The sequence below is a fragment of the Rutilus rutilus genome, assembly GCF_951802725.1.
Source record: "Rutilus rutilus genome assembly, chromosome: 20".
Taxonomy (NCBI): domain Eukaryota; kingdom Metazoa; phylum Chordata; class Actinopteri; order Cypriniformes; family Leuciscidae; genus Rutilus; species Rutilus rutilus.
Window position 1 is genome coordinate 12,985,091 of NC_140225.1, and position 27,451 is coordinate 13,012,541.

At 38.1% G+C, this 27,451-nt stretch overlaps 1 protein-coding gene across 2 annotated transcripts in view; it reads right to left on the reverse strand.

Moving 5' to 3' along the window:
• prim2 (DNA primase subunit 2) overlaps positions 1–27,451 on the reverse strand; it is a 67,141-nt gene that overhangs the window by 12,472 nt on the left and 27,218 nt on the right. For both annotated transcript variants that reach the window (XM_084390603.1, XM_084390604.1), the window contains exons 8-11: positions 25,249–25,316; positions 23,292–23,364; positions 22,323–22,508; positions 1,668–1,794 (exon numbers count right to left, since the gene is read on the reverse strand). In XM_084390603.1, the coding sequence (XP_084246729.1) occupies positions 1,668–1,794; positions 22,323–22,508; positions 23,292–23,364; positions 25,249–25,316 (454 nt within the window). The remainder of the gene's footprint in view (positions 1–1,667; positions 1,795–22,322; positions 22,509–23,291; positions 23,365–25,248; positions 25,317–27,451) is intronic.

The following is a 27,451-nucleotide window of genomic DNA, read 5'->3' on the forward strand; positions in this document are numbered from 1 at the left end:
CCGTCGATCTTAGTACACGGTTTAACTAGAGAAGAGTCAAGTTTTAAATAGAAAAAATATTGAAACTCTTTGGTCATTTTGAAAGAAATGCTACTGGACTCATCAGAATCAATGATCTGTGCTAAGCTATGCTAAAAGTGGTACCGTCAGACCCGGAGTTCGGCTGAATGGATTTTAAAACGGTAAAACTCAACTGTTTAACTCTGGGGGAGATGTAAAATGAGCTTATTTCCGAAAAAAGTGGAGTATCCCTTTAATGTATTTCCAGTCACTTTTAAATCAAATGAACGCATCCTTGCTGAATAAAAGTATTAACAACATACAGTGCTATGCATAAGTTTAGACACCCATACTAAAGTTGACTAAAAAGAGGAATAAAAAATCATCTTTTGGAAACTGAACTTAATGCCTTAATTTAAAAAATTAGGAAAAATCCAACCTTTAAGGACACCAATTTTCTTTGTGAATGAATAATGTATCGTAAATAAATAAATGTTCTTCCTTAAAATACAGGGTGCATAAGTTTGGACACCCCTATGTTAAATTCCCATAGAGGCAGGCAGATTTTTATTTTTAAAGGCCAGTTACTTCATGGATCCAGGATACTATGCATCCTGATAAAGTTCCCTTGGCCTTTGGAATTAAAATAGCCCCACATCATCACATAGCCTTCACCATACCTAGAGATTGGCATGGTTTTATTTCAGTTAGCCTAATAGCTAGTTTGATTTGCATTGAGAGATGATCTTATGGAAAGTACCCCATGCCAATCTCTAGGTATGGTGAAGGCTATGTGATGATGTGGGGCTATTTTAATTCCAAAGGCCAAGGGAACTTTATCAGGATGCATGGTATCCTAAAAAAAAATAATAAAAAAATACTTAAAAATAAAAATCTGCCTGCCTCTATGGGAATTTAACATAGGGGTGTCCAAACTTATGCACCCTGTATTCTAAGGAAGAACATTTATTTATTTACGATACATTATTCATTCACAAAGAAAATTGGTGTCCTTAAAGGTTGGATTTTTCCTAATTTTTTAAATTAAGGCATTAAGTTCAATTTCCAAAAGATGATTTTTTATTCCTCTTTTTAGTCAACTTTAGCATGGGTGTCTAAACTTATGCATAGCACTGTATATATACACAAATATATACAGAGGAAAATTGAGTTTTATTTAAATAATTGATTTTCATTTTTAAACATCATATGGAAGTACACAAGTAGAAATAAGATATTTGACGTTAAAAAAGGATAAAATTCCATCAGTCTTAACAGCTAAACATTTTTTTTGTTATGAACAAAAAAAACATGTATGCTACATTATCAATGGAACATTTCACTTGATGCCAGCGATGTATAGCTTTGTGACAGTGTATTCTAGAAATTAATGCCCTCCACCATTTGGCGTACTCAACATTAAGTTCTCCGGCCTTCATAGTAAGCAGAACAGTGATGCTCAATTTTTTATGGATTTCACCTATTATGTGCATTGCGAAAAGCAGGTGTTATCAATTAGGCAGCGTGGACTTGGGTATTTTTTAATAACTAATTCAAGACCACCTGCGTACTAAACAGTCTTTTAATTCTCTTCACTACAGGACTAAACATGGGCCTCGGGGGAACGATCGCATATAAAACCAACAGTCTGGCTCAGTATGACTCACCGTGGTAGTCGCCTTGGCTGGGTGGGTTTGACAAAATCACCTTCATGCAACTGTAGGGGGTGTAGTCAGTGCGCTTGCCTTCCTTCCCAAACATGTGGCGGACGCTGTAGGCATATGCTTTATCAAACTGCAGAGCAAGACAAAGACGAGAGAGAAAAAGAGAGAGACTGTGAGTTTGAGGGAGAGGACAGTAAAGCATGCAAGAAGAGGGGTAGGAATGGTGGGGAGGTTGTGGGTGAAACTAAGACATTGTCGTACATCAAGTGGGTTGTGGCAGGGTGTTTTCCGCTATGAAATATAGAGCTATTAGCAGGGACCTGCTGTAGCAGTGTCGCCAAACCGCAGACAGCTGTGACTGGATTATGGATAATGTGGCTGCTCTCTCTATCTTTCCCATCCCCCATCTCTATTTCACTCTCTACACACAAATCTCATGTCTCTGAGGCATCGCCATCAAACCAAATTAAACAAATTAATGCATGCAAAGGAAAGCCATTCTGTTGAAGAGCTACTACCTCAAGCAGAAATATAAAATAACAGTGTAAAAGGTTTAGAGAGCAAAGGAATTAACATTTATAATAACATTCTAATGTGCAATTTTCAATATACTGCATACATTTTTTATTACAAATAAACTACCGTTCAAATGTGTGGGGTCAGGAATAATTTTTATGTTTTTGAAAGAAATCTCTTATTCACCCAGGCTGAATTTATTAAATACAGTAGTATCATGAAATATATATACTCATCTTTATTTATATAGCACCACTAAAAACAACAATTATTGACTAAGGTGCTGTACACTATATCAAATATCATCAACATTTAACACCAATAATCCATTCAGATTTAAAAACCAGCAACAAGACTTTAAAATCAACTCTGTAACGAATTGGGAGCCAATGCAGAGATATCAGAACTGGAGTGATGTGCTCTCATTTACACACACCAGTAAGGAGCCTAACAGCTGCATTTTGTACCATTTGCAGACGGTTAAGAGATGCTTGGTTAATACCCATATAAAAGGGAATTACAAGCCTTGTTGAAATAAAAGCATGAATCACCCTTTCAAAGTCCTTAAAATAAAGAAATTATTAGCTAGGACTCTGAGAATGAAAAAAACTGGTTTTGACTACCGTACTAATCTGTTTGTCAAATTTGAGACCACTATCGAAAAACACGCCCAAATTCTTCACTAGGGGTTTCACACATGGAGACAAATGGCCAAAATTTAAGCAAGGACAGATAGCAGCTTCTGAAGATTCAAAAACTATAATCTCAGTTTTGCCTTCATTGAAGTGAAGCAAATTTAGGGACATCCAGACCTTTACATCCGCCAGACAAGCCAAAAAAAACTAAAACAAAAAAACATGTTGTTTGATCCCAGGGGCAAATAGATTTGGGTATCGTCAGTGTAACAGTGAAATGAGATGCCGTGTTTCTTAAAAAAACAACCCCAGGGGAAGCGTTTACAAGGAGAATAAAATCGGAGCAAGAATAGAACCTTGAGGGACCCCACACGTAAAACAAGCTGCATCCAAAGTAAATTCATCGATATTAACAGAGAACCTTCTACTATTAAAATAGGATTGAAACCATTTAAGAGCATTTCCCTGAATGCTCATCCAGTGCCCCAAACGAGAATTACAATAGTCAAGCCTAGTTGAAATGCATGAATCACCCTTTCTAAGTCCTTAAAAGTCCTGAATGCTCATCCAGTGCCCCAAATGAGAAACAGAGTGGTCAATCATGTCAAATACCGCACTCAAATCTAGCAGCACTAACACAGCAGACTTGCCAGAGTTGAGAGTTAGTAAAATATCGTTTAAAACTTTTACCAATGCTGTTTCAGTGGAATGGTTTTTCCTGAAACCTGATTGGAACACTTCAAAAATCTTGTTTTTATTCAGAAAGCTCTGTAGTTGGTGAAACACTATTTTGCCTAAAATTTGTCAGAACTATCAGGTCTAAATTTGACTTTTTGAGAAGTGGAGAATCATGAGATGAAGAGGAGATATTTAGCCTAATATGCCTCATCTTATCCACAATTTTTTTTATAAATTTGACACCCAGAGACTCTGTGGGGAAAAGACCAAAAGAGGGGTTAACAGCAGCATTTATAAAAAAAAATTGCTCTTGGATTGTGATAATTCTTTTCAATCAGATACACCACTTTCTGATATTGTACCAAATTGTCCCCAAGTATGTATACACACACACACACAGATATATATACACATACATACATATATATATATATATATATATATATATATATATATATATTGCCATGGGTGACTAAGTACACCCTTACTGATTCCATAGGATTTAAGAGGGTAAGTAGCAGTCAGGCGCTGCTTATAGAGTGTGATCACGTCTATAAAAGCAGATGTTTTGACAGTTTGCTGGTCTGGAACATTCAGATGTGTGTTAACACAATGCCAAGGAGGAAAGACATCAGCAATGATCTTGAGGAGCAATCAACTGCTGCCATCAATCTGAGAAGGGTTATACGCCCATTATATGGCCAAGAATTTGAAGTCCATCATTCTACAGAATGGAAGATTATTCACAAGTTAACAAAACATTCAGAGAGTTGCCAATCTTCCCAGGAGTGAACATCCCAGCAAATTCACCCCAAGGTCAGACAGTGCACTGCTCAATGAAATCGCAAAACACCCAAGACTCACCTCAGACTCTACAGGCCTCAGTTGACATGTTAAATGTTAAATGTTAAAGTTCATGGCAGTTCAATTAGAAAAATACAGGACAATTATGGCATGTTTGGAAGGGTTGCCAGGAGAAAGCTTCTCTCTAAAAAGAACAAGTCAGCACGGCTTAGGTTTGCAAAGTTGCATCTGAACAAATTTCAAGACTTCTGGAACAATGTCCTTGAACAATGTGAAAAAGTGGAAATCTTTTGCCATTTGGATGATGTTTGGCGAAAACCAAGCACAGCATATATGCACAAACACCTTATACCAACTGTCAAGCACAGTGGTGAAGGTTTGTTTTGCAGCCACAGGACCTGGGCACCTTGCAGTCATTGAGTTGACCACAAACTCCTTTGTATTACCAAGGTATTCTAGAGTCAAATGTGAGGCCATCTGTCCGACAGCTAAAGCTTGGCAGAAATTCGGTCATGCCACAGGACAATGATCCCAAGAACACCAGCAAATCTATAAGAGAATGCACTGGCCCAGTCAAAGTCTATACCTCAACCTGACTGAAATGTTGCAGCGGGACCTTAAGAGAGCTGTGCATAAACAAATGCCCGAGTAGGACAAGAAAAAAAAGAAAAGAAAAAAACAACAACATATGAACATCTCATGTGGCTATTATCATACAAATTAAAAGTGACGTGAAATCTCCTTTGAGCATTACCGGGTCTTATTTGTGCTTTGCGCAGCTCTTTCTGTGTGAGAGCTGCTGTGTACATCACTGTCCACCTTGAGAAATATGCTGTATGCTTAGGAAGCCATTACACTGCTTGCATTTGATGAGGGTCAGTGCATTCAATCTCAGGGCTGAACTCAATACACCAATCATGTACACTCTGGTAACTATCCAAAAGGGTAACCTAGCCCCCTGAGCTGGTTATGTCTCAGCTAAGAGATGGAGAGAGATAGAGTACAGACAGCAAAGAGGAGAGACAAAGAAATAGCAAGTAATAATCATCTACAGCACTAAGATGCCATTACCATGGTAATAAAACCTGTGAACTTGACAAGGTGACTATCTACAAGGCTGCAATTAAACAGGCCATAAAATCAACTTACCCTATCACAAATTAATGACATGATGGGTCTATAGATTGAGGCAGCCCCTCCAGTTTTGATGATATATCCATAGCCCACAACTCTTCTTGTGATCTGTTTTGTCCAAATTAAATTTATTTTTAACCTGTAAATTTTGTCTTGGTTGACTGAGATTCCATCCAGGTTTACATTTCAATATCACTACAGTTTGAGCCATGCTTGATCTGCGCTGAATGTGAGCTCTAAATCTAATCTGCCTTTACAGAGCAGAAAAACTCCCCATTTGCACTTAAAGTCAAATAGTAAATGGCCTATACATAAATTTTTTACTTAAAAATAAAAATAAAAAATAAAAAAATCAACATGAATTGCAGTTTGAAACCTGCTTATATAATGTGACGTATTTCTGAGTGAAACAGGATATTTGCTGGGGGGAAAAAAATGAGTAGAGCGAGACTTGATTTTATCTGTTGGGAACGGATTTGGTTGATGAAAAGTGGCAGTTATACTGTCAGTACTTTTTTTGTGTGGAAATTGTACCTTTATACAATAGCTCATCACTGGTGCAGTACCCTTAAAGAGAAAACTTTGCACCTTATCTACCCTTAAAAGGTGCATATTAGTACCCCTAAAGGTATATTTTTACAATGTTTGTTTGTTTAAGACTGCACACACAGGAACTGGGCTATATACAGGAATTGGGCTAATGGGAGTTTCCTAAAATAATAAATAATTTTCTGAACAGCTCTTTGACTATTGGGTAACATAATCCAACTGTTCGCACTGCGCAAGCATCAAGCACATCCCGCACTATTTTCTCATTGATGCATGTCCAAAACCAAAACATTAGACTCAAACGCTTTGCTTAAGACAGAAATACGCAACTTTTTTTCATATAGCCTATATTTAGAGTACTTCATTTACAATAAAAAGGTACTTCACTGTCACTTTTAAGGCCGAATCTAAAGATATATAAAAAAATTAAAATAAACTTTTGTGACGGAACATTCTGGGCTAAATGCGCTTGTTGTATAATGCTATTTTCACCAGCTGAGAACTCGTGAGGAGTTTATCAAATGTGTAAAGGAGTCAAAACAGAGGCAGGAATTCCTCCGTTTCACACAAACCAAGATCTGCTGCAAGCCAGGGAGGAGCCCGATGGAGCTGAAGGTGTGGAGGAATAAGTCCATAGCAGAGGTAGAGTGGCAAATGACGAAGGTGGAACCGGAGGGACCAGGGAGCCCATTAAAGCCGGAAGGACGACGGTCCCAGGTGGGGCAGAAGGAACGAGGAGCCAAGGTTGAGGCAACTGGTCGATGGGCAAGGTGGAGTAGTGGGCTCGGAGGCCCGAGGCAGAGCAATGGGATCCAAACACCAAGGTGGAGCTGGGGGCCAGGAGGCCCGAGGCATTGAAGCATCGCTGAGCTGAGTCGGCGGAGGAGCAGAGGGGCTGGATGGGACCAGCGGAGCAGACACTCCATGGCTTTCTTGGAGGAGGAGAGTGGGAGGCTGGGTGGGACCATCAGCGACAAAGAAGACTTGCAGCTGGGTGGAACCAGCGGCGACGAAGAAGACTTGGAGCTGGGCAGGACTGGCAGAAATGGAGAAGATGAAGACGACCTGGGGCTGGACAAAACCAGCAGAGGAGACAGGGCTTGGGCAGAGGAAGTCATCAAGAAATCGTTCATTCCAGACTGGGGAAGAGTTATTGTCGATGCTGGAAGATGAGGATGGTGGGCATTAGCTCAGGCTCAGTCTGCAGTGGGCCACAGAGGTGGTCATTGGTGAGGATATCAATAAGGGATATGCACATTCTAAACAAATGCGAATGGCTTCTCTCCAAGTTAAATTTCCCATAGTAGATTGCTCCCATCTAGTAGATGGATTTCAAAGAAGCATTATCTAGATAGGAACATTGTGCTATAGCTGACAGAATCTGGCTGAATAATCCAAAAAAGGGAGACCGAGTGCAATGAGAAACAAACTAAATGTCCATGAAAACGGAACTGAAACAATAACAGAATGTGACAGCTCAAAGTGCATTGCAAATGGCATAGGGAACATTGATACATCAATTCACGAGTAGTGGAGAGGGACATTTACACATCAGTCACTGTGCATCACTCCAGCACTCGAAGTTTGAATAAAATAATGGAGGAAAAAAACCTGTTGTGTGCAAGACGTGGCAGTTACTAGTGCAAATCTTATGATTACAGTTAAATAAGATAAAAAAAAAACACTACTAATATAATATTGCAGGCAGTGTTGTACACAAATCCGTGAATGTAAAGTGAAGTGAAGTAAACTTCAACTAATATCTCATTCTCACTGAGTAGGGAGCAGTGAACACTGCATTTCCCTGTTGGTCCCTGTCAATTGGAAGGCAGTTCATGGAGCTCTCTTCTAATGACCTCATGATCTGAATCAGGTGCATTAATAATAATAGAGATATAGAAAATATGCAGAGCGGGGAGCAGCAGCTTCAGGATTGAGAACCACTGGCCTAAGTGATGTCAGCAGAAAAGTTGTAATGAATGTGCATTAAGAAAGTAAATGGGGTCAGTTTTGATTTCACTCTGACTTTAAATGTTCACACACAGGAATCATCATAGGGTTACCCGCCTCACAGAACTCTGGTGCTGACTCCCACACTGTCAGGCAGTAACCTGCAGGCTGCAGCTCATTAGAATGCAACTAATTACTGTATTAATGTCAACTGCCTCTCCTTCATGTATGCAAATGCACATCTGAGCCATTTTATATCCGTTCCAAAGTAAACCTGGAGAAAAATCTGTACCAAAATAAACTGAGTTAATCAGTCATCATTTGCTGCAGATTATACAACAGGCTCCTGGCGTGACCTGTTCCTCAATGGTTTCAGGCTCGTCTCATTCCAGATGTTTTCTGGAAATTGACTGCTACATTATTACACTTGAAAGCTGCATCACTTCATAATGCTGTTCACTGAATGCAACAGGGAGAGGAATTTGAAATGTTTCGGTCCTGCATTTTCTTGCTAATTATCATTTGATTCCTCTGTAAAATATGAATTAAATATATTTTAAATACAAAAGGTATTCATTGTACCTCTCACATTGAAATGTAAGTCAATTTAAATGTAAATGTATTTACATCATTAATTATTATTTTGGTTGATCCCAAGATTTTTTTTTAATTACAATTTACAAAATATATTAACAATATATGTAAACAATATATTTTGATTTAGTAAAAAAAAGTCAAGTTAAAAAACAAAACAATAAAAATCTGAAGTTTATGGTCTAACACTATTTTTCAGTTTTCTCACACATACAAGAGTGAAAGATCCTGGATATGGTCATAAAGGCACTGAGTTATTGCAGGCATTTTTCTACAGTCGATCAGCACCTAAAAATTGAACTGGCCAAACAAAAGGAGTTTAAGCACTTTGCGACAAAAGGCTAGTAAAACTCGATTTAAGCTGCGACAGTCACACACTGTATTGAAGAGCTCAGGAGAGTGTCGAGTAGGTGATTATATTTAAAAAAAGAAGAAAAAAAGACAGTCTAGCAAAGCTGCTAAAACACAGCTCACTGAATTCATTTTGTGTCCTGTGGGACTACAGAAAACATCACAGGAAATCGCTCTCTTTTTGTCACAAGCACACGGACGTATGTGCAGCAGACAGACGCGGGATCTAAGTATGACCACCGGCAAGGTGTTTTTTTGTGACCGTAGTAAAAGTCCATATTAAATTGATGCCATTGATGCCAAAAAGTGGCAAGAATGATAAAAGATACTGACTTGCTACAATGAGATAATCTCTGAAGTGAATGTGAGGTGTATCACAGCAATGACAACAGTGAAAAATGTACATAAACCTATTGAAGTCCAAAATCACTGCTCAGGGTGATACAATCAGAATTTCATATGTCTGACAAAAGGCAATACTTTATATTCTTAAGAAATGGAGTGTGGAAGGGGGTGAAAACCACTACAATTTCTTAAGATTGCTCTGTAAAGGGAACAAGAAGACAAAATGTGAGTTCAAAAGATGGATGTCTCGGCAGAGGCATTAGGCGCAAACCCAGATGAAAAGAGAGGTTGGGACTAGCTCTGAATCTCAATGACAACCATGACTAAAGTGCCATAGATCTACTGTTGCTGTACTTGACAAATGTGCACAATTGCAATTGTTTGCTGTCCCATACAATTGTTGTGTGTCTTATTGTACGATATATATATATATATATATATATATATATATATATATATATATATATATATATATATATATATATATATATATATATATATATATATATATATATACACACACATACATACATACATATATATTCTGAATATTACAGCTGTCGAGATTGTGAAGTGAAATGTGAAAATTAATGAAAAGTGATGATTTGATTGCGGTATTTAGATCGGCTCACGTTGCATTAGATTTCTTTTTACATGTTTTTTTTGTTTTTTTTTGCAGAAGCAGCAGCACTGGGCAGCATAACCAATCGCACTGGTTTATGTTGAACTTATGAATGCAACAGCCAATCATGGGTGTTTAGATTTCATTGCTAAAAACGCCAGAGTTTTGTTCAGTGCGCATGCTAATTTTCTCATTATAAACAACAAAGCCCAGATACAATACAAGAGATTCATTCTGCAGTGTAGACAGCCTCAGTGATTATAATGGGAGTTTTTGCGTTAGTGCATAATTAGCGCTAGACTAAAGTTATAAATGCTTCAGTGATGGGAACTTTTCTTTGCTCACTTTCTGTATATAATTTATTCTCATTTTTAATCGCCATTTTGTTTTTCATGCGACTAAAATGAGTGTCCAATCATGCTCCTGGAGGACCACTGTGTCCTACCGGGGAAAGGTGATCCACTGCATGATCTCCTTCAAAACCACTCCCAAAACCTGAGGGGGGAGTACGTTTGTTTAGTCTCGTGTATGGCCCCATTTACCCCAACTGCTCCCAAACTTTTCAACAGTATCAAGGCCTGAGATATCTCACAGGGAACAAACAGAGCATCATCCCAACCAATAACTGTTCTCTACTGTTTGAATGCATGCATAATGATGTCTCTTCACAGTTCCTGTCCTGCATGTTCCTCTGTTACTCACTAGCTTTTTTCTGTGTCAATTAGCGCAGTTAAGCTATTGTGGCGCGTGCAGACTTGACTGAGTAAACAGCATGAACATTTAGGGGCCTGAGTGATTGAGAGGGTCTGGTTTTCTCCAGACAGCGTGCAGGAGGAGTTGTGAGTCCCTTAGGGGCCCAGCACTCTAATTAAACAGGCAGATGCTGTGGGGGGAGTGGGGTATGTTCCAGACAGCCAGACCGGTAAACAACGCAGCCACTTTTGTCACCATCACAGTTCCTTGTAGAGCAGTTACCTTTTTGACACTAGGAAGGGGAATCAAATTTTCCCCATAAATTATGCTCCTCCGTCTCCCTGAGGGAAACATTAAGAGACGGAGGTGAGGAAAAGAATGTGAGAACGTAAAGAGGCACTGAGACAGGTTTGAGAAAGATTCTCATTACTCCTTGACAACCCTCTACGCACACCTTGGCAATAGAATTGCCATTGGCTAGTAATTTTTTTTGTTTACTCGCCAGACTGATATACTATATATATATATATATTAGGGGTGGAACAGTACATGTATTCGTATTGAACCGAAACGGTACGGGTGTCACGGTTCGGTGCATAAATTTACACGGAGAATACACGGTATTAAAATAAATAAAACTCGTGTGCAAATGAATTAATGTAATGCGGAACTACTGTTAGATACGCGGGTTCTTTAAGGACACCTAATCTGTAGCTCCGCCTTAGCTCTGAAGCAGGCTGCGATGTAAAAATTGCAATGCGCTGGAATATGTTGTGTGTGTGAGAGAGAGAGAGAGAGAGAAAGAGAGAGAGAGAGAGAGAGAGAAAGAGGGGCGTGGGTGCGATCGAAAAGTCGCAAAGTGTTTACTTATATTTGTGTGCGTGTGTGTGTGTGTGTGAGGCGCGGGCACGATCGAACAGTGGAAACCTAAAAACATACTCCGTCATTTTGTTTATACAAGACATCATTCAAACTGCAAAGTGTTTAAGTTTTTACTGTTAATTAAAATGAAGGAAAACAAATATATTAATCTGAAATGTAGCAAATTAATTTTCAATTCATTCAGGTACAATTACCAAACATATCTCAAGGTCTTTTTATTAATTTAATTAATAAACTAACTATATATAAAACTATTGTCAGTGCACTACGAATAAACTGGTTCTATGCCTTTACTTAATTAATAAAAACTTATTTAAAAAATACAAGGCTTAAGTAATTTATTTTCCTTTGGTGGTACAGCCTGAGACATGCACAAGCCTTCTGCATTTTTGTTTTGCTTTTCCCTCCATTGTGCCGAACTCATACCGAACCGTGATGTCTGAACCAACCGAGGTATGAACCGAACCGTGACTTCCGTGTACCGTTCCACCCCTTATATATATATAGAGATAGATAATAGTAATTATTATTAAGAATAACAAAGTGCAGTAAATTGTAAAACTGTTAGCGCTACAAACCAGCGTGTTTACGCTACATTAAAATAATAGGGTAAGAAATACCAGTTTGCAATATCAAGCAGTATAACAAGCTTTTTTGTACAGCTAAAAATAACGAAGCGGACGACACCGGAAGCCAGACACATAAAATGTACAAATGACTGCACCCACTCTTACGTGAAAAATAAGGTGGATAAAAAAAAAAAAAGTGTCGCATTGACATGCAGATGTTTTTGTCGGTCAGTATCGTTGCATTAACAGCTGTTTATTCAAATTAAAATATTTAGCACACTGAACATTTGTCTTGGTGTGAACATTTTTGTGAATGGTTACCAGGGCTGTATTATGCGATTTATGGGGTATTCTGGGTGTTTTTAGTGTATTTCTATGTGGTTTCTAAGGTATTCTGGGTGGTTGCTAGGCGGTTGCTCAGTGGACCAAGTTCCTCAGATCATTCTGGTCTCTAGATACATATGTTTGGGTCCAGTTGTTATTGTGATTTCATAGTGGGTGGGGCTATCCCATGTAATGTCACAGAAATAGTCTAAACTCGACAAAATGTTCTGCCATGGCTGGTTAGGACAGAAACTCAGATTTATATGCAATAATCTTTAATCTCGTAGCTTTACTGCATTGAACCTGGTTATGATACATTTATTATTATAATGGTGTTGTTTTTATTTTAATGCTCCCCTGTTAAGGATGATTAAAGAACTGTCCCTCATTATATTTATTTATTTATTTAAGTACACTAATTGAAATATTCATTCCCTCACTAATTAGCTAGTTACAAGTAGGTTTGTTTGTATTTTATTCAACAAACTTCAAAAAGGAAGGACAAAAGTGAGAAACTTAAGATTTAAAACTGGCTTTTGTTTTTCTCCAGAGATCTTCTGTCTTCTGATTATAGACTTTAATCAATAACAAAAAGCTTTTGCTGTCTGAAGAATCCAGCCATGAGTTGCTTTAAGGATGCGTAACATTTAAAATAATTACATAGCAGGTCATTTCGATTCTCTCTAAAGTACGTCTAGTCATTTTTAGTCTTTACACAGCGCTGAATCATTTAACATTCACATGGGGTGAATAATCTGCTTTAAAAGAGCATTAGCATGCAAAATATTCCACGAAAAGACAAAGGTAATTACAATACGTTTGAGCATTTTGCCAGTAACCTTTAATGCGCATGAATCACTGTTTGGCTTATTCACCCATGCTGAGGGGGCTTAAAGGATGGATGCTGGGAGCGGGGCATCTCGCACCTCCCTATTTCTATTTAATTGAACCATGATGCTTTTTTATTATTATTCTTCACCAGTGGCCTCAGCACCAGAAAGTCCAGCTTGTGGATTCTGTGACACCACATGGGAACAATATCAAACCCGCAGATTGGCTCTTGTGGGTCATTTCTATCCTGCAAACATTTGATTGTATTGTTTTTGAGTTAAACCGGTTTATTGTAATCGTAAAACACAAGAAATACTGTGGCCGGAAGTATAATTTAGTCTCTGTCTCAGATTGTGGTTTGCATCGAGGTGTTTTGTCAAGGAGCAACTAAATCTTCACTCTGGGCGACTAAATAATGTCTATTATTAGCCATTGGCTAATAAATGCTCAGATTTTACTCGCCAGTATGTGTTAAAGGCACATAAGTCTTGCACAGATATATTTTCACTCGCTGAACACTGACTGACTGATGAGAGTTTTGCACTCCGTCAAGCGATCTGTGCGCAGTGTACCTGTATTTGATGTACTGTAAACTCTAGTGTGAAGGCGCACGACTCGCCATCACTTTGCTGAGTGCGCTGTTTCTCACACAGACGCAAAGAGAGAGAGCGAGAGAGCCTTACATACCACGCAGAATCGACGTGCTACATGTAAACGATATTCTTTGTTGGATTTTCCTGTCAAAATAAAGTTCATTTGGAATTATTCAGCTTTTAAGAACAAGCGGTAGTGGGTGGAAACTAATGCGCAAACGGCAATCTCATTGGCTGGCGCTCATCCCCGTTTTGATTTCAGCAAATCAGTTCCAGCGAACGCTGACAACATGATTAATATTCATGAACCCAGCAGCTCATCAATCCTTAGTGCATTGTATGTATATTGTTATTATTAGTAGTAGAATCAGTAGTAGTACTATTATCTTTATTTCCCTATAGCGGCTAATGAACCGGAAGTCTCGCACATTCACAGAAAATAGCTTACTTCCGCGTTTAAAAATTAAGGTGTATGACTATGACTATTTTTCCAGCTGACAGTGAATAGCAAAGAAAGAATCCAGAATCCAGCTCTCTTTTCTATGTACTCTTGAATTTGGTGTTGATTAATAAACACCACAGCAAATAGGAAAATCTGCACAGCTGTTATGAAAACATGTAAATACAGTTTGACTTCCCTCCTCCATGACAAGTAGCTGTCAGAAACAAACCTGTGCAGTGCTTTGTGTTTCAGGGTATTTCTACTCTTCTATAAGCGACGCCTACTGTTAGAGAGTGAATTGCATTACGATTTTCAACCACATTTTCATACTGAACATCTGTGTTGGTGTGAAAAGACCTTAAATATGACACATATAGATTATATACACACATTATAAGCCAATAAAGCCACATGTATGTGTCCAGACTCTTCCTCATGGCTGAACAGTAGAATATCTTGTGCTCAAGATGTGTCCCTCGGCAGTGGAGAATGGATGTGTGTGAGCAAGTCTAATGAGCGTCACCCTGGTGCACCTCACATTGTGCTCACTCAATCAAAATGAATGTTAACAGCAACCATTTAGCGAGAGAGGAGCATGGAAGGCCATATCTGCCTGCCCTTAGCTGGCTCCGGCCCTCTGCATGAATGAGACACCAAACAAAGTCCATGCCACTGATATGTAGCAGGTGCTATAAGGCTTCCTCGCTCCAAGCAGCAATCAAATAGATCAGCCACGGGGTAAACAGTAATTTATTCATCCAAAAATCAATGACTCGTGACAATATTTTGTGTGTAAACCATTTTGGTGCTGCATGCAGAATGCTGTCAGGTGAATACGCAGTTGCTTGTACTATAATTATAATCATAATTATTTATCATGATTACTATTGCTTTACTGTCAACTGAAGTGCGAAGCAACATACTGCACATTATTACCCCTGGACCAAAGGAGAAAAAAAAGAGGATTTTATCAAACCACCAGAGTTCTTTTTGACTCATCAGGGGGTGCATAAAAGCTGAACTGGATATACAGCTACCGTTAACAAGAAGTGTATCTAAATGGCAGCATCCCTTCACGCATGCTAAAGCAGAAAGGACCAGAAAGCTGTGAAAGGCAAAACAACATTGAACAAACTGCTTCATAAGGAAACGCATAGATGAGTCTATCTGCGACCACCCACATCCACTACCAAAACAAGTGGTCCAGACTGAGATGTTGCCACGGTTGTTTATTTGCTAGTGAAAGTGGAATGCTAATGGGAGCTTTGTGCAGTCTGATATCCTTGACACCTCGCATACATCACTCATAGAGCTGTGACCTGCATCCCACAGACTCCGCCATCCGCTGGTTCGTAAGGAAGGCTGCGTTCCTTGTGAGTGGGTGGACTGAGTTCCACCTGAGAGGGCAGACTGAGGGGGACGCAGCCACCCTGGAAATGGGGCACTTTTGCGAGTGGCGGTGCGTGACCACCAGAGAATGTGTTTGTCTGGATCTTTTATTTATAAAAAAAGAAAAAAAAAAGAAAAAAAAAAAGAAATCACCTCCTGACTTCTTCCAGAGGAATGGTTGGCGGCTAAGAGAAAGAATATTTGTAAATGGACACCCTCTGACTGCTTTTGAGTCTGTGAAAGTGGCTTAGCAGTATTAAAAGTAAAAGCACCTCTTTGAACTCGAGCATGTTTGGTGCTGGGAGTGTAGCATGGCAAAATGTTCTGCGATTCATCTTTAAGCAGAGACAGGACACTGTGAAAGGTTTGCAAAAAACAATTTGTCTAAATAAATAAAAATAAAGCGCTACAAATAAATTTAAAATTAACAATTTATTCATGTGATGGCAAAGCTGAATTTTCAGCATCATTACTCCAGTCTTCAGTGTCACATGATCCTTCAGAAATCATTCTAATATGCAGATTTGGTGCTCAAGACACATTTTTATTATCAATGTTGAAAATGGTTGTGCTTCTTAATATTTTAGTGGAAAATGTGCTTTTTTCAGGGTTCTTGGAAGGTTCAAAATAACATTTATTAGTAACATTTAACAATTCATTTGAAAAGATAAAATGAAAAAAAAAATGAAATGTCTTTTTAATGCATCCTTGCTGAAATAAAAGTAAAATTAAATTAAATAAAAATCTACTGATCCCAAACTTTTGAACTGTAATGTAAATGGATGCTGGATCCTATCACAGCAACTCGGGCCACAGGCAGGGAAACATCCTGGACAGATAGCCAGTCCATCGCAGGGTTAAACTACTTTGGCATTCCCATCCAAATTTACTCATCCATTTCTATGCTCACTATATCTGTACTTGAATTTTGCTTTAGGGAACATGTTAAGAGCAAGGACAAAAACAAAGAACAAGGAACAGAGGATATGAATATTAGATTTCCCCGCTTGACTGAGCACAGAAATTTCAGATTGTCTAGTGCCACAGCACTTTTAATATAACAAAATTGGCCTGGATTTTGATTTTCTGAAGGCCAGCCATTGCTAACCATTCTTGTCCTGCGAGTCCTATTTTAAGCTACTGCTGTGGAGGCAAGTGTGGAAGCAAAGCAGCAAGAACTGGGATAGCGCTTGAATACACAGCTACAGGGCATTATATCACAAGAAAATGTAATTGCTTTGCATGGGGGCACTAGTCTTTACATGTAGGGTGGCATGTGTCCACTAACTTCATCTACATACTGGAATGGGATCAAAAAAAGGTCAGTAAAAATGAATTGAAAAAAATCTAATGAATTTAGACGGAGTATATGAAATACAGTGGGTATATACAGTGGGTATATACAGCAGTCGGGTTCTAGAAGTAAAAATCCCATTCATATTCTCCACAGGGGAACTTATTTTTAACGATACCAAAGATAAACCTGCCATTAGTTGTTATTCAATATCATTCGCTTTTGTTGAAGCCATCAGTCAACATTATTTCTACTTTTTATTAAAATAATTGTTCAACAGCGGAATTCCTTGTGTATAGGCTGTAATTAAGGGCCAAGAACTGAAAGTGCGTAGGCACCTATTGAAATCGTTGGCATTCTTATTATTATTCTTCCTCCGCTCTGGAAGTCTATTGGCAGCCCATAGAATCGTTTGCGGAAAAGTTATGAAGTTTGGCACACTGATAGTGGACAGTCTGAAATGTCACCATAGCAAATTTGGAGTCTCTAACTCAATCCCTCTAGCGCCACCAACTGTCCAAAGTTGCACTCATGTTTATGCTAATAACTTTTGAACTGTAAGGGCTAGAAACAAAATTATTTTTCCTCTGATTCCTGAGCTCGCGATGATTCGATTGCATTTTCCGTCATGAAAATCTTTCCGCCATTTTGAATTCTCCGAAAAAAACTACTTTTTCTAACTCCTCCTAGGCCGTTGCTCCGATTTTTACGAAAATTTAATCAGATCTTCTTCAGATCATGCCAACAAAAAGTTATGGAATTCATGTCGATTCGTCAAACCGTGCTCAAATACCGTGCAAACTAATTTTACATAGTGCTTTCAAAAACAGACGTAAGGCTGTATCTCCGCAACGCTTTATCGTATTCAGACCAAACTTTGTACATGTCATCACAACGCTCACCTAGTGGTACATTACATTTTTAAAATGCTTATAACTCTGGTTGTGGTTGACTCCTTAGGTTTCTGAATCCTTGCCGAGTCCAACGATACCAAACATGCTAGGTTTCGCTTTACGGTTTACGGTAAGCATTGTGATTTAGCGCTTACAAAACATTTGCCAATAGCAAAGTTGAGGCATGATGCCAAAATGACTATTCAGGCTTTATCTCTGCAATGAATTGACATATTGACACCAAACTTTGTATGTGTCATTGCCACCTCACTCTGACCACACCACATACTGTACATTTCGTAATTGCGCCACCTGTTGGTCGAAAGTGATAATCCATTAAATCATATTTTTAGTTACTGTATTATTCAGCTATTTTGCCTTAAATCACCTTAAAATGTCTTTAATTGCTCCTTGCTGCAGTTGGTCTGACACTCCCAGCCATGTTCGCATGTCTTATTGTTTTCTTGCGCTTGACCCTGATAATCGCTGCTTTCAACCATATTTGTGTATTGTTTCTACATCTAAAAATGTACATTTTAAACGAATAATTACATATTTCTCCATCATTTTTTATTTGATCAAGTCATTTGCATGTCATTTTGCGTCATGGGATTGTAGTTATTCATTTCATTAAAGATGTTAAGTACACAGTCCAGAAGCAAAGAATCTTTGAAAATCAAACAAGTTTGTAATGTTGTGATCCGCCTTGTAGCTGGCTAGTTTGGTTCATGGCTTATAAAGCTTTAACCAGTGCCGTTTCCTCCAAGGAGGCAAGGGAGGCAGTGCCTTCTCAAAACATTTTATAAGAATATAATCCATAGTACAAAATATAACAAATATTATGAAATATGACCCTGAAAAATGTATAAATCCTTCGTTTTTATAAAGTGAAACTGTCCAACAGTGACACAAAGCAGTTAAAGTTACAGCGGGAGGCAGGGTGTCTATTGCCTTCCCTGAGTTTTAACAGACCCCATCCATGGGTTTGATAGAATAGGGCTGAATTTACAATCAAATTCCCATAGCTGAAAAAGAATGGGGAAAAGTCAAGTGAGAGGAGGCAATGCCTCTGCTGGACTAGGATTAGGCTATTGCCGTTTTCACACAAGAAATACCACCTCTTGTTATCGCCAGTTTTTGTCACATCACATTCAAATTTGAAATGACTTGAAAACTTATGTGAACCAGTGAGGACTTTGGCACCTCATTTCAGAACATTTCATTTCCCCTGTACACCACTGGCTTTAACAAAGAATTGTTTAAAATCTCTATGGGAAAATTATTTCCAGAACCAAGGCTGCTGAAAAAGTGGATGGAAACCTGTTGCACTCAATTACATCTTGCCAATGGAGTTAACATTTGAAGAAACTTATTTCAGTTATTTTCTTAAGTTTTCCTTTGGTATGAATGAAGGTATGAATACTCGAAAAGATTCAACATTTTCAATAAACGTCAAAATTCAACATGACTGGTTGATTTTTTTTTTACTATTTAAGAATTTCACTCTAAAATACGAAAGTCCAGCTATATGTGGTTTTATTGTTTGTGGTTATTTGTGACTAACCACTTTTTATATTGTGACTTTTCGTTGCAGAGGTGTTTGGTAATACATTTCCCATTTTGTCTGTCCCTCTTGATCTTCTTTCACTGCTTTTCAAAGTAAACTTCAACATCTCTTATTTCCTCCATTCTACCATTCTATTGAAAATTACCTAAATTTTCTCTCGTTTTGCTACACAATGATGTCTCAGAATATTGCCCACCATTCATCTGTGACCAAGTGAATGCAGAAATGGACAGATCCATTATGTGGCTTTATCGTTTTAGATTACTTCAGAAGCTGATATTCACCTCAATTGCAAAAGAATAAAAAACTATCATGTTGTTCCAAGTACTGTATTGTTCAACAGACAAGCTGGGCTAAACTTCACCCACTGAGTATCTACCAATGAATAATGCATTCATCAGAACACAGCAAAAAACGTTTCAGGGTATTTGTTTGCATTCATTGTAGTGGTAAAATTGAATCTTGTTGCCTTAGTACAAACATTTACTGAATATTAACTGCTAATATTAAAATATAGATGATGTATCATAATCTGTAAAAATAATCTGTTATGCTTTGGGGGGGAAAAACGAAGGAAAACATTTAGGCACAAATTCTCAATGGTAAGCATTTCATCAGCTCGATAACAGGAACAGTAAGATATTCCTTGTTCTCAGATGAGAATAAATAAGAAACAAGATGAACCATAATATTAAAATGTTCACAAACAATCAAAGCAAATTGACAGACCTTTTAAGACCTGCACAAATAAACTGAACACCTTATGTCCATACAGAACAAGGACCAGTGAAGACCAAGTTGGTCAGTTTGCCAATATGCAAAGTTCATTGCCCGGTTGTACAAAGCAGCTTTTTGTAATTTTCCCTAAATATTGCCCTTAGGTTTCCCATAAACTTAAGGGTGTTGCAGAAAATAACCCTTAAGTGTTACTTGGTTTCTTTAGGTTAGAAAAAACTACATAAACCCTTCTATTTTTATAGGTTTAAAAATAAACCTATGTCTATTTTTCACTCAAGTAATCTCTTATGAAGCCCCTTAACTGTCATTTTCCTAAGTATATCATAAGGCTTAAAAAACTTCACCTTAAGTGTTACGTGGAGTGAACAGTTTTAATCCAAGTCTTCTAACAAGACACGATTGGCCGCTTTATGACAGATATGCCAGGGACCGGAATCGGATGATTTTCTGCATGAACGCCCCAGACCGGTGACCGGACGGAGTTTCCGTTTTGTTGCCAGAGGCAGAGGTGTAAAGTCCAGGTTCAGAAAGCAAAAGTCCTCCTCAGTATTTTGTTCCAATCACCTGGATTTGCTAATTAGCACAGTTTTTCAGCCAGGAGATGGCTGAGTTTATGGGTGGAATAAACATATGGCAGGACTTTTACTTTCTGACCCCTGGACTTTACACTTCTGGCCAGAGGTGCAGGCAATAACGTCAGCAGCGCATTCTCACTCTTTTCTCTCTGACGACGAAATGACACACACCCTCTCACTTGTCTCATTTGCTCTGGTTAAATAGTGCTTGTATTGCGCACAATTTTACTGATTCCCACAGGTTTCGCACTCAAACAAAAAGCATGCGCACCACTGATCTATATAAGCGGCACATACCCACATTAGACTGCCTCTTAAACAGATCGCAAGTCCCCAAATGAATGGATTACTACGCTTAAACGGTCAAATACACACAAAATTATGTCAAAATGACCGTCTTGGCGAGTATTCAGTTAAACACAGTCAGTTCTGGAACGTAGATAGTTCAGAAAGGTAACGCATGCATAATCCGTGCATAAACTCTTAAAGTGAAGATAAAGTAAAGATAAATACAATAGAACAAAGATACAGATAACATAAACAGTGCTTTATTTTTTTCAGGTACGTTTAACAGTATTCAGGAACAGAAATTGAATAATATATATTAACACAGCATAGTCTTCACTGTATACATTAAATATAATTAATCTTTGTTAAAGTTACAAAAAGGATTTTCTCTTTGTATTTTGTTTTATGATTAACATTAATGACAGACAGCAGCAGGAATATTAGGCTACTGTCACTTTAAGACAAAATGCACAGATCCAATATAATGACACACATCTGTTTTCTTTCTCAATTGTTTACGTTCACGTAAGCCATAAGCGACTGTTTATGAGGATACTCACCAAGACATAATTGTGCGTGTATGTGTGTCCGTTCAAGCACAATAGATATGGAAGAGAACGGAATTTTGTGTTCGCGTTCTGACTGTGCGGCTCTGTGCATTCCCACAGAAAACAGCACTCAAGTTCCAAATTGAGTTTTCTTTTGCATCTTTTCGCACTAGAATGTTTTAAAATCACATGCTTTTCTGGTCTGTACGGATCAACTACGATCACCTACTTTTGACATAGCACATCCAGCGATGTGACTATTGCGGATGCACACATCGCGATATCGATTCTAAAACGATATATCGTGCAGCCCTAGTAATAAGTGATTCTGAGCCGGTACTGAGTGAGCTCTCATGAGACTGATGATTGCATCAAAACCTTGCCCGAAAGGGCAGCCATTCTCAGGTAAGGACATGAAATTAATTTGTTTCTCCTTGATTGAGCATCAGTTGGGAATAAGCATTCATTTTCAGAGCACAGGGAGGAGGGAAACATCGGTTTAAGATTGGGAGTGTAATTTTCTTGTTTAATGTACCATGCGCAAAAAATACGATCTGGCATGTTCCTCTAGAATTGTAATTAAAGACACGACGGAAGGGTGGCAAATTATCTCCAGAATCAGAATAGGGGAGCTGAATAACTTGGCCTTCTAATATCTTCTCTCGTTCATTTGAGTGACCCTCTTAAGAGTTATTGAGGGATGAAGAAGAGAATGACATCAGCAGAATCAAAAGTGCAATACCAAAGAATTGCTACAAACAAAAAAATATTCAACTAAAGTAACTGTCAGGGGACGAAAGCCAGCGGAAAACCAGGACAATGTGAAGAAGTACGAGCTGAAGTTGAAGAGTTACCTGGTCTGCATCGACTTTCCCTTTGACAAACTCTGACCTCCAGAACTGCAAGGTCTGTTCTAGAGTAAGACCAATGCCCTTGAGGAAGAGGCCATACTGCATGCGCCCACCATGCCGCAAGTGGTGGTTTTCTTTCAGTGCCTTGTGGAGATGCCTCATACACAGAGGAAAGGACTTGCCCGAGAGCTGGTGGAAGTGAAGAAAAGAAGAGTGGTTATTGCAAATGGCTCATTTTATAAATTTGCCAATTTTAATGTGCAGACAGCAATCAATCACCTAAAATACAACAAACACAGAGATCACAGGTCCACTGTGAACACGAAACGACCATGACACAATCAAAAGAAATTGTAAATGTACAATTATGTGTCAGAAATTATTAGTACAAAAACTCACATTTACATGGAATAGCTTTATCGAACCTGGTTAGGATGTGGTAAAATACTGAAATGAGTATTCAAAACAGAGGCACTGATTAAAAACGCCTTTGATTTAATGCAAAGGCTTTGATTACAAGAGATTTCAATGCATCCGATAATGTTCAAGTAAAAGCAAAAAATGAAGGACAAAATTTGCATGTGCTGATGAGCCACTTAATTGGAACAGCAACTGGCCCTGAGATGACATCAGCAATACAGAAACACACACACATACACATACAGAGCAGATCTTTCCACAGACAGCTCTCTTCCTTAGAAACATCTGTGCACATGCACTCCAACCACTAAAGTAGGACATGCTCAATTGTCCTAGTAACCTGAGAATTCCGGAAAAGGAAAACTTTAACTTGAGCACAAGTCTCAAGTGCCAAATATAAAGCAAACAGTGGTACAGGCTACTGAGACCAAATACATTTTATGCATCACAATTTTGCTAAATATTGCTTTGCATCCATATACATGCATATATACAGATAGATAAATACATTTAGAGAAATAATGCAACTTTATCAATAAATTAAGTGCTTACCGAATCAATCTGATCCAGAGAAATTTTACCAATGTTCTTCTGAGTGCTATAGTCCTGACCCACATAGGCATGGCTACAACAAAGAATAAGGGAACAAATGATGAGAGCCAATCACAGTGGAAATCACAAGGTCAGATTAGAAAACTGACTAACACGAACATTATTCAAATGGATTCCTGTTTTCTGGTGAAGGAACATAAAACACTGCACAGCAAAAGACATACCTTGAAACAATACAGATTTTGCAAGATAAAGACCTGACGCCTGCTTAACAATGATATAAAATTGATGAATCTAATGCCGGGGACACACTTACCGACTAACTGAAACATTCTAAGACTGAACTGAACACACTTACAGACTTTTTTCACCGACTTGAACAGATTTTAAACCGACTGAACGCAAAAGTCTCTGACTCGATGCGTTTGGGCATGATCAGTCGTAAGTATCAAATTACATTCATAATCGGCCTTACAGTGGTTAAGAGTGTCCCCGGCTTAAGTTGGAGGCAACTTTGTTTAAGGAACATTTTTATGCACACAAAATGTGAACACACAGTAGTAGGGTTTTTTAGGCAAGCAACATTTTTTACCACTGAATCAAATTTCATATAATTTGATGCAATTTTTTGAGACGCCCTCATCTCACTCTCATAATACAGAAGAAAAATTACTAGACATTTGTATTCCCAACACATTTAAGATCCTTCATTTAGAACCAAATGTAGCTTTGACAAAATTGCAACAATATTTCACAGTATTACTGTTTTACTGTATTTGGACAGCATAAAGGCAGCTTTGGTAAGCGAGAGACTTAAAAAAATATATCTTACCACCAATCTTAACACCACTTTTGAACAGTAGTATTTATCTTAATACTGGGGACAAAAATAGTTATAAGTTAGTTAAAAGTTTGTTTCTGCTGTACAGCAGATCTAAAAGAAAATAGCATCATAGTCCAGCTTAAGTAAGTTCAGTGATGGTTCATTTTTGTTGTAAAAAAGTTATTAATTTAGTTCATTTATATTTATATTTATATATAGCTGCTCTGGAGAAAACAGTGATGTCATCATCCAGCTCAGTTCAGTTCTCATATAATGGTGTCAATGCAGGCAGATCAATAATATTGTTGAATATTAAGTGTCCCCATCTAAGCAAGCCAAAAGCCAAAGAGGACAGTGGCAAGGAACCAAAAGCTGGTCCTACCAAACAGTGCCTCATCCACTGAGGCTGTGTGTGATGGTACGAATAATTAAGCATTTCCAGGTCCTGCTCTTTGCACATTCCTTCACTGTTCAGCTCCATGCCGGCCCTTCACACCCTCTTATCTGGCCGGCCCAGTGCTGACAAAAAGTAAAAGAGTCTACTAGCCAATCCTCCGCAGCCACAACTGTCGCCTCTAAAGACACATCCAATTAAATGCTCTCATTCAGAGTCCATCAAAAAGCAAATGAATTGACTGCTGGGAATGCTGCCATTGTTTCCTTTCATGCAAGCAAGTGGAGGGACACGGTTGCCCGTGCAGGCGACGTGGCCAATAACGGAGAGGCCCAGTATTTATCTGCATTGGTATCCCCGCTTGGCTGCAGCCAAAATGCAAGCCCAGGTTCACTTGAGGAAAACACTTGGTGCATCATAATGGGACTGTACCAAGACCATTAATGAAATAGACTGAATAGAAACGAGCAAGAGATAAAGAAAAGCAGTTGGAGTCACTGTGGGTGCCGGCTGGCCTTGAGTGGACTGTTTGATCAGTCCTCAGTAGGCCAAGGAAATTGAAAAACAACTGTGTGAATGTTTTTAATGAAATTATTTTTCAAAGAAACAAAAAAGGAAAGCCCCATGTGGATGTGTGCAAAGTTACTGCCTTCAGTTGTAGCAGCTGTATTAATCACAATGCCATAAAGAATATAGTTTTATGTAAGAAGTGATGAACATTTTCTAATGACGTCAATTACCTGAGGTGGCTCAAAAGAGGCTGGAGTCGTTCATCAGACTGTACCGCTGGCAAGGACCGTGCAGTCATCTACAAGAAAAACATTTAATTAAAAATAAATTAAGGGTCAGAGTTTAAAGTAATTTTACAGCAATGCAGTAAAGTAAATAAAAAAAAAAGTCAATAACTGGAGCATGAACTATGAATTTATCCAAACAGCAAAACACATAATATTCCTAGGGTAATAAAAAGTACCCAATGACCAGAAAGACTTTTAGATGCCCAAAATATACAAAAAAAATTATTACTTCCAAACCGAATGAACACAAAAGAAAAAAGTGCAAAAGTCTTCTTTAGTAGTTGATATTGTGTCAAAACAAATCTGAGTTTTTTTTTTTTTTTTTTTTCAGTAAATAATGTTTTTAAACATGTCTACCACAAGATCATAAATCAACTTCGCCGCTAAAGTGGCAGGATATCGGTTAACTGAAGCAAAACGGAGACAATGATGAAGAGACGTGGAGGTCTGAGGATGATCAAGCTATCGAGACTGCAGTGAAACTGCAGCGTAGGCAGCAAATGTTCCAGTCCAATGACCACAGACACACAACCTTTAAAACTAAATCATCCACCATCCAACTCCACAACACTGTTTCATTAAAACAAATGTATCAAATGACGACATTCATGGATTTAGAGGAATAAAAAGGATGAAAGCTCAGCAGTGTAGAAAAAAAAGAAGAAGAAAAAAAAAAAGCTCAAATGAAGAGTGGCAAGACTTGTGCCAGGGTTTTCAGAACGGTCATGCGAGTAATCCTTCTCAAGTAGGCCAATAAAGTAGCTTGACCATTTTTAATTATCGGTTTTGTTTTGTTTTTTTTGTGTTACTGGTAATGCAAAACCAAATTTTTTTCATTTACTTGGTTTAACACGACTGAGTTGCCCTTGAGCAAGGCACCTAACTCCAAATTGCTCCGCGTGTGTGTGTCCACGGTTTGCAGTGTGTGTGTTCACTACTCAATACTCCAATTGTGTGCACTAACTTGGATGGGTTAAATGCAGAGGACAAACTCCAAGTATGGGCTGTCATCCTTGGCCTTTACGTCACTTCACTTTTCATTCTCTCTCAGTATAAAGCCTATTAAAGTAGTGTTTATAAGCGATGCTTTGTTCGCAGAGGTTACCAGGGAAACAGCTCTACTTCTGTAGTTTCATAAGTGCCACCTACTGTCGGAGAGTGGATTTACATTTTCATTCAGCTTGTCTGCCATTTTTGTTCAGACCAATGCGAAAATCAGACCAAATATGTTTAGTAAATTCTAAACAGTATATGAAATTATACAAATCTCAACATTTCGGATAAAATGGTAGCATATGTACAATTGTTTATGGAGCAGATAAAATGCCTATCATTTATAATTTTAAGTGATTCTATTTATTTAAAAAAAAATTAAATTAAATGTGAGGTTTATCATTTTAAAAAACTTTTTTTGTCAAAACCTTATGAGCATGTAATACCCTAACATGTTGTTGCAAGTCTACCATCCAATAATTTGTTTGTTTAAAATTCCTCCATTGCTGTTAATGTTATTTTAATGTTTATGCAAACAAAAAATCCATAGTGCTGCTAATTTTATTTGTTGTTTGTTGATTTGCGACATAAAACTTGGTGAAATGATTTCAGTGAGTGTATCAGTACTTTTTGAACATTTCCAGCACATTTTAACAATACCGTGATATTGATATCCATGATCATTTTGGTCAATATAATGGTGATATGAAATGTTCATACTGTTTCGTTTCTAGTGGGGACACTGCAAATGTTGGCAGGACCAGTAAAAAAAAAAATCCTTATCAGTAATGGGTGACTTAATATTATTCCAAAAGCCAGAGTTTGACAAATATCATGAAACAGCCAGGAAAGTACTCCGTTATTTAGGCTATTTATTTATTTTTTGCCTTTTCTGGGCAATTCTGACACTTCTGAAAATCAAATCGATTGAACATACAAACTCTATAAAACAATCATTTTGTGCTTTTGTATTATCAAGTGAAATCCAAACCACATATCATTGGAGATAAAAGCTCAGTGCAAACTCTTTGTCAGATGGGAACCAGCTTTCAATTTCATGCTCATTTAATGAGACACTCCCGGTAATGTCTCGTCTCTGTCCTCCATGGCCATGAGAAGCCATTACAGAAACACACATCGGCCACGACAGCTC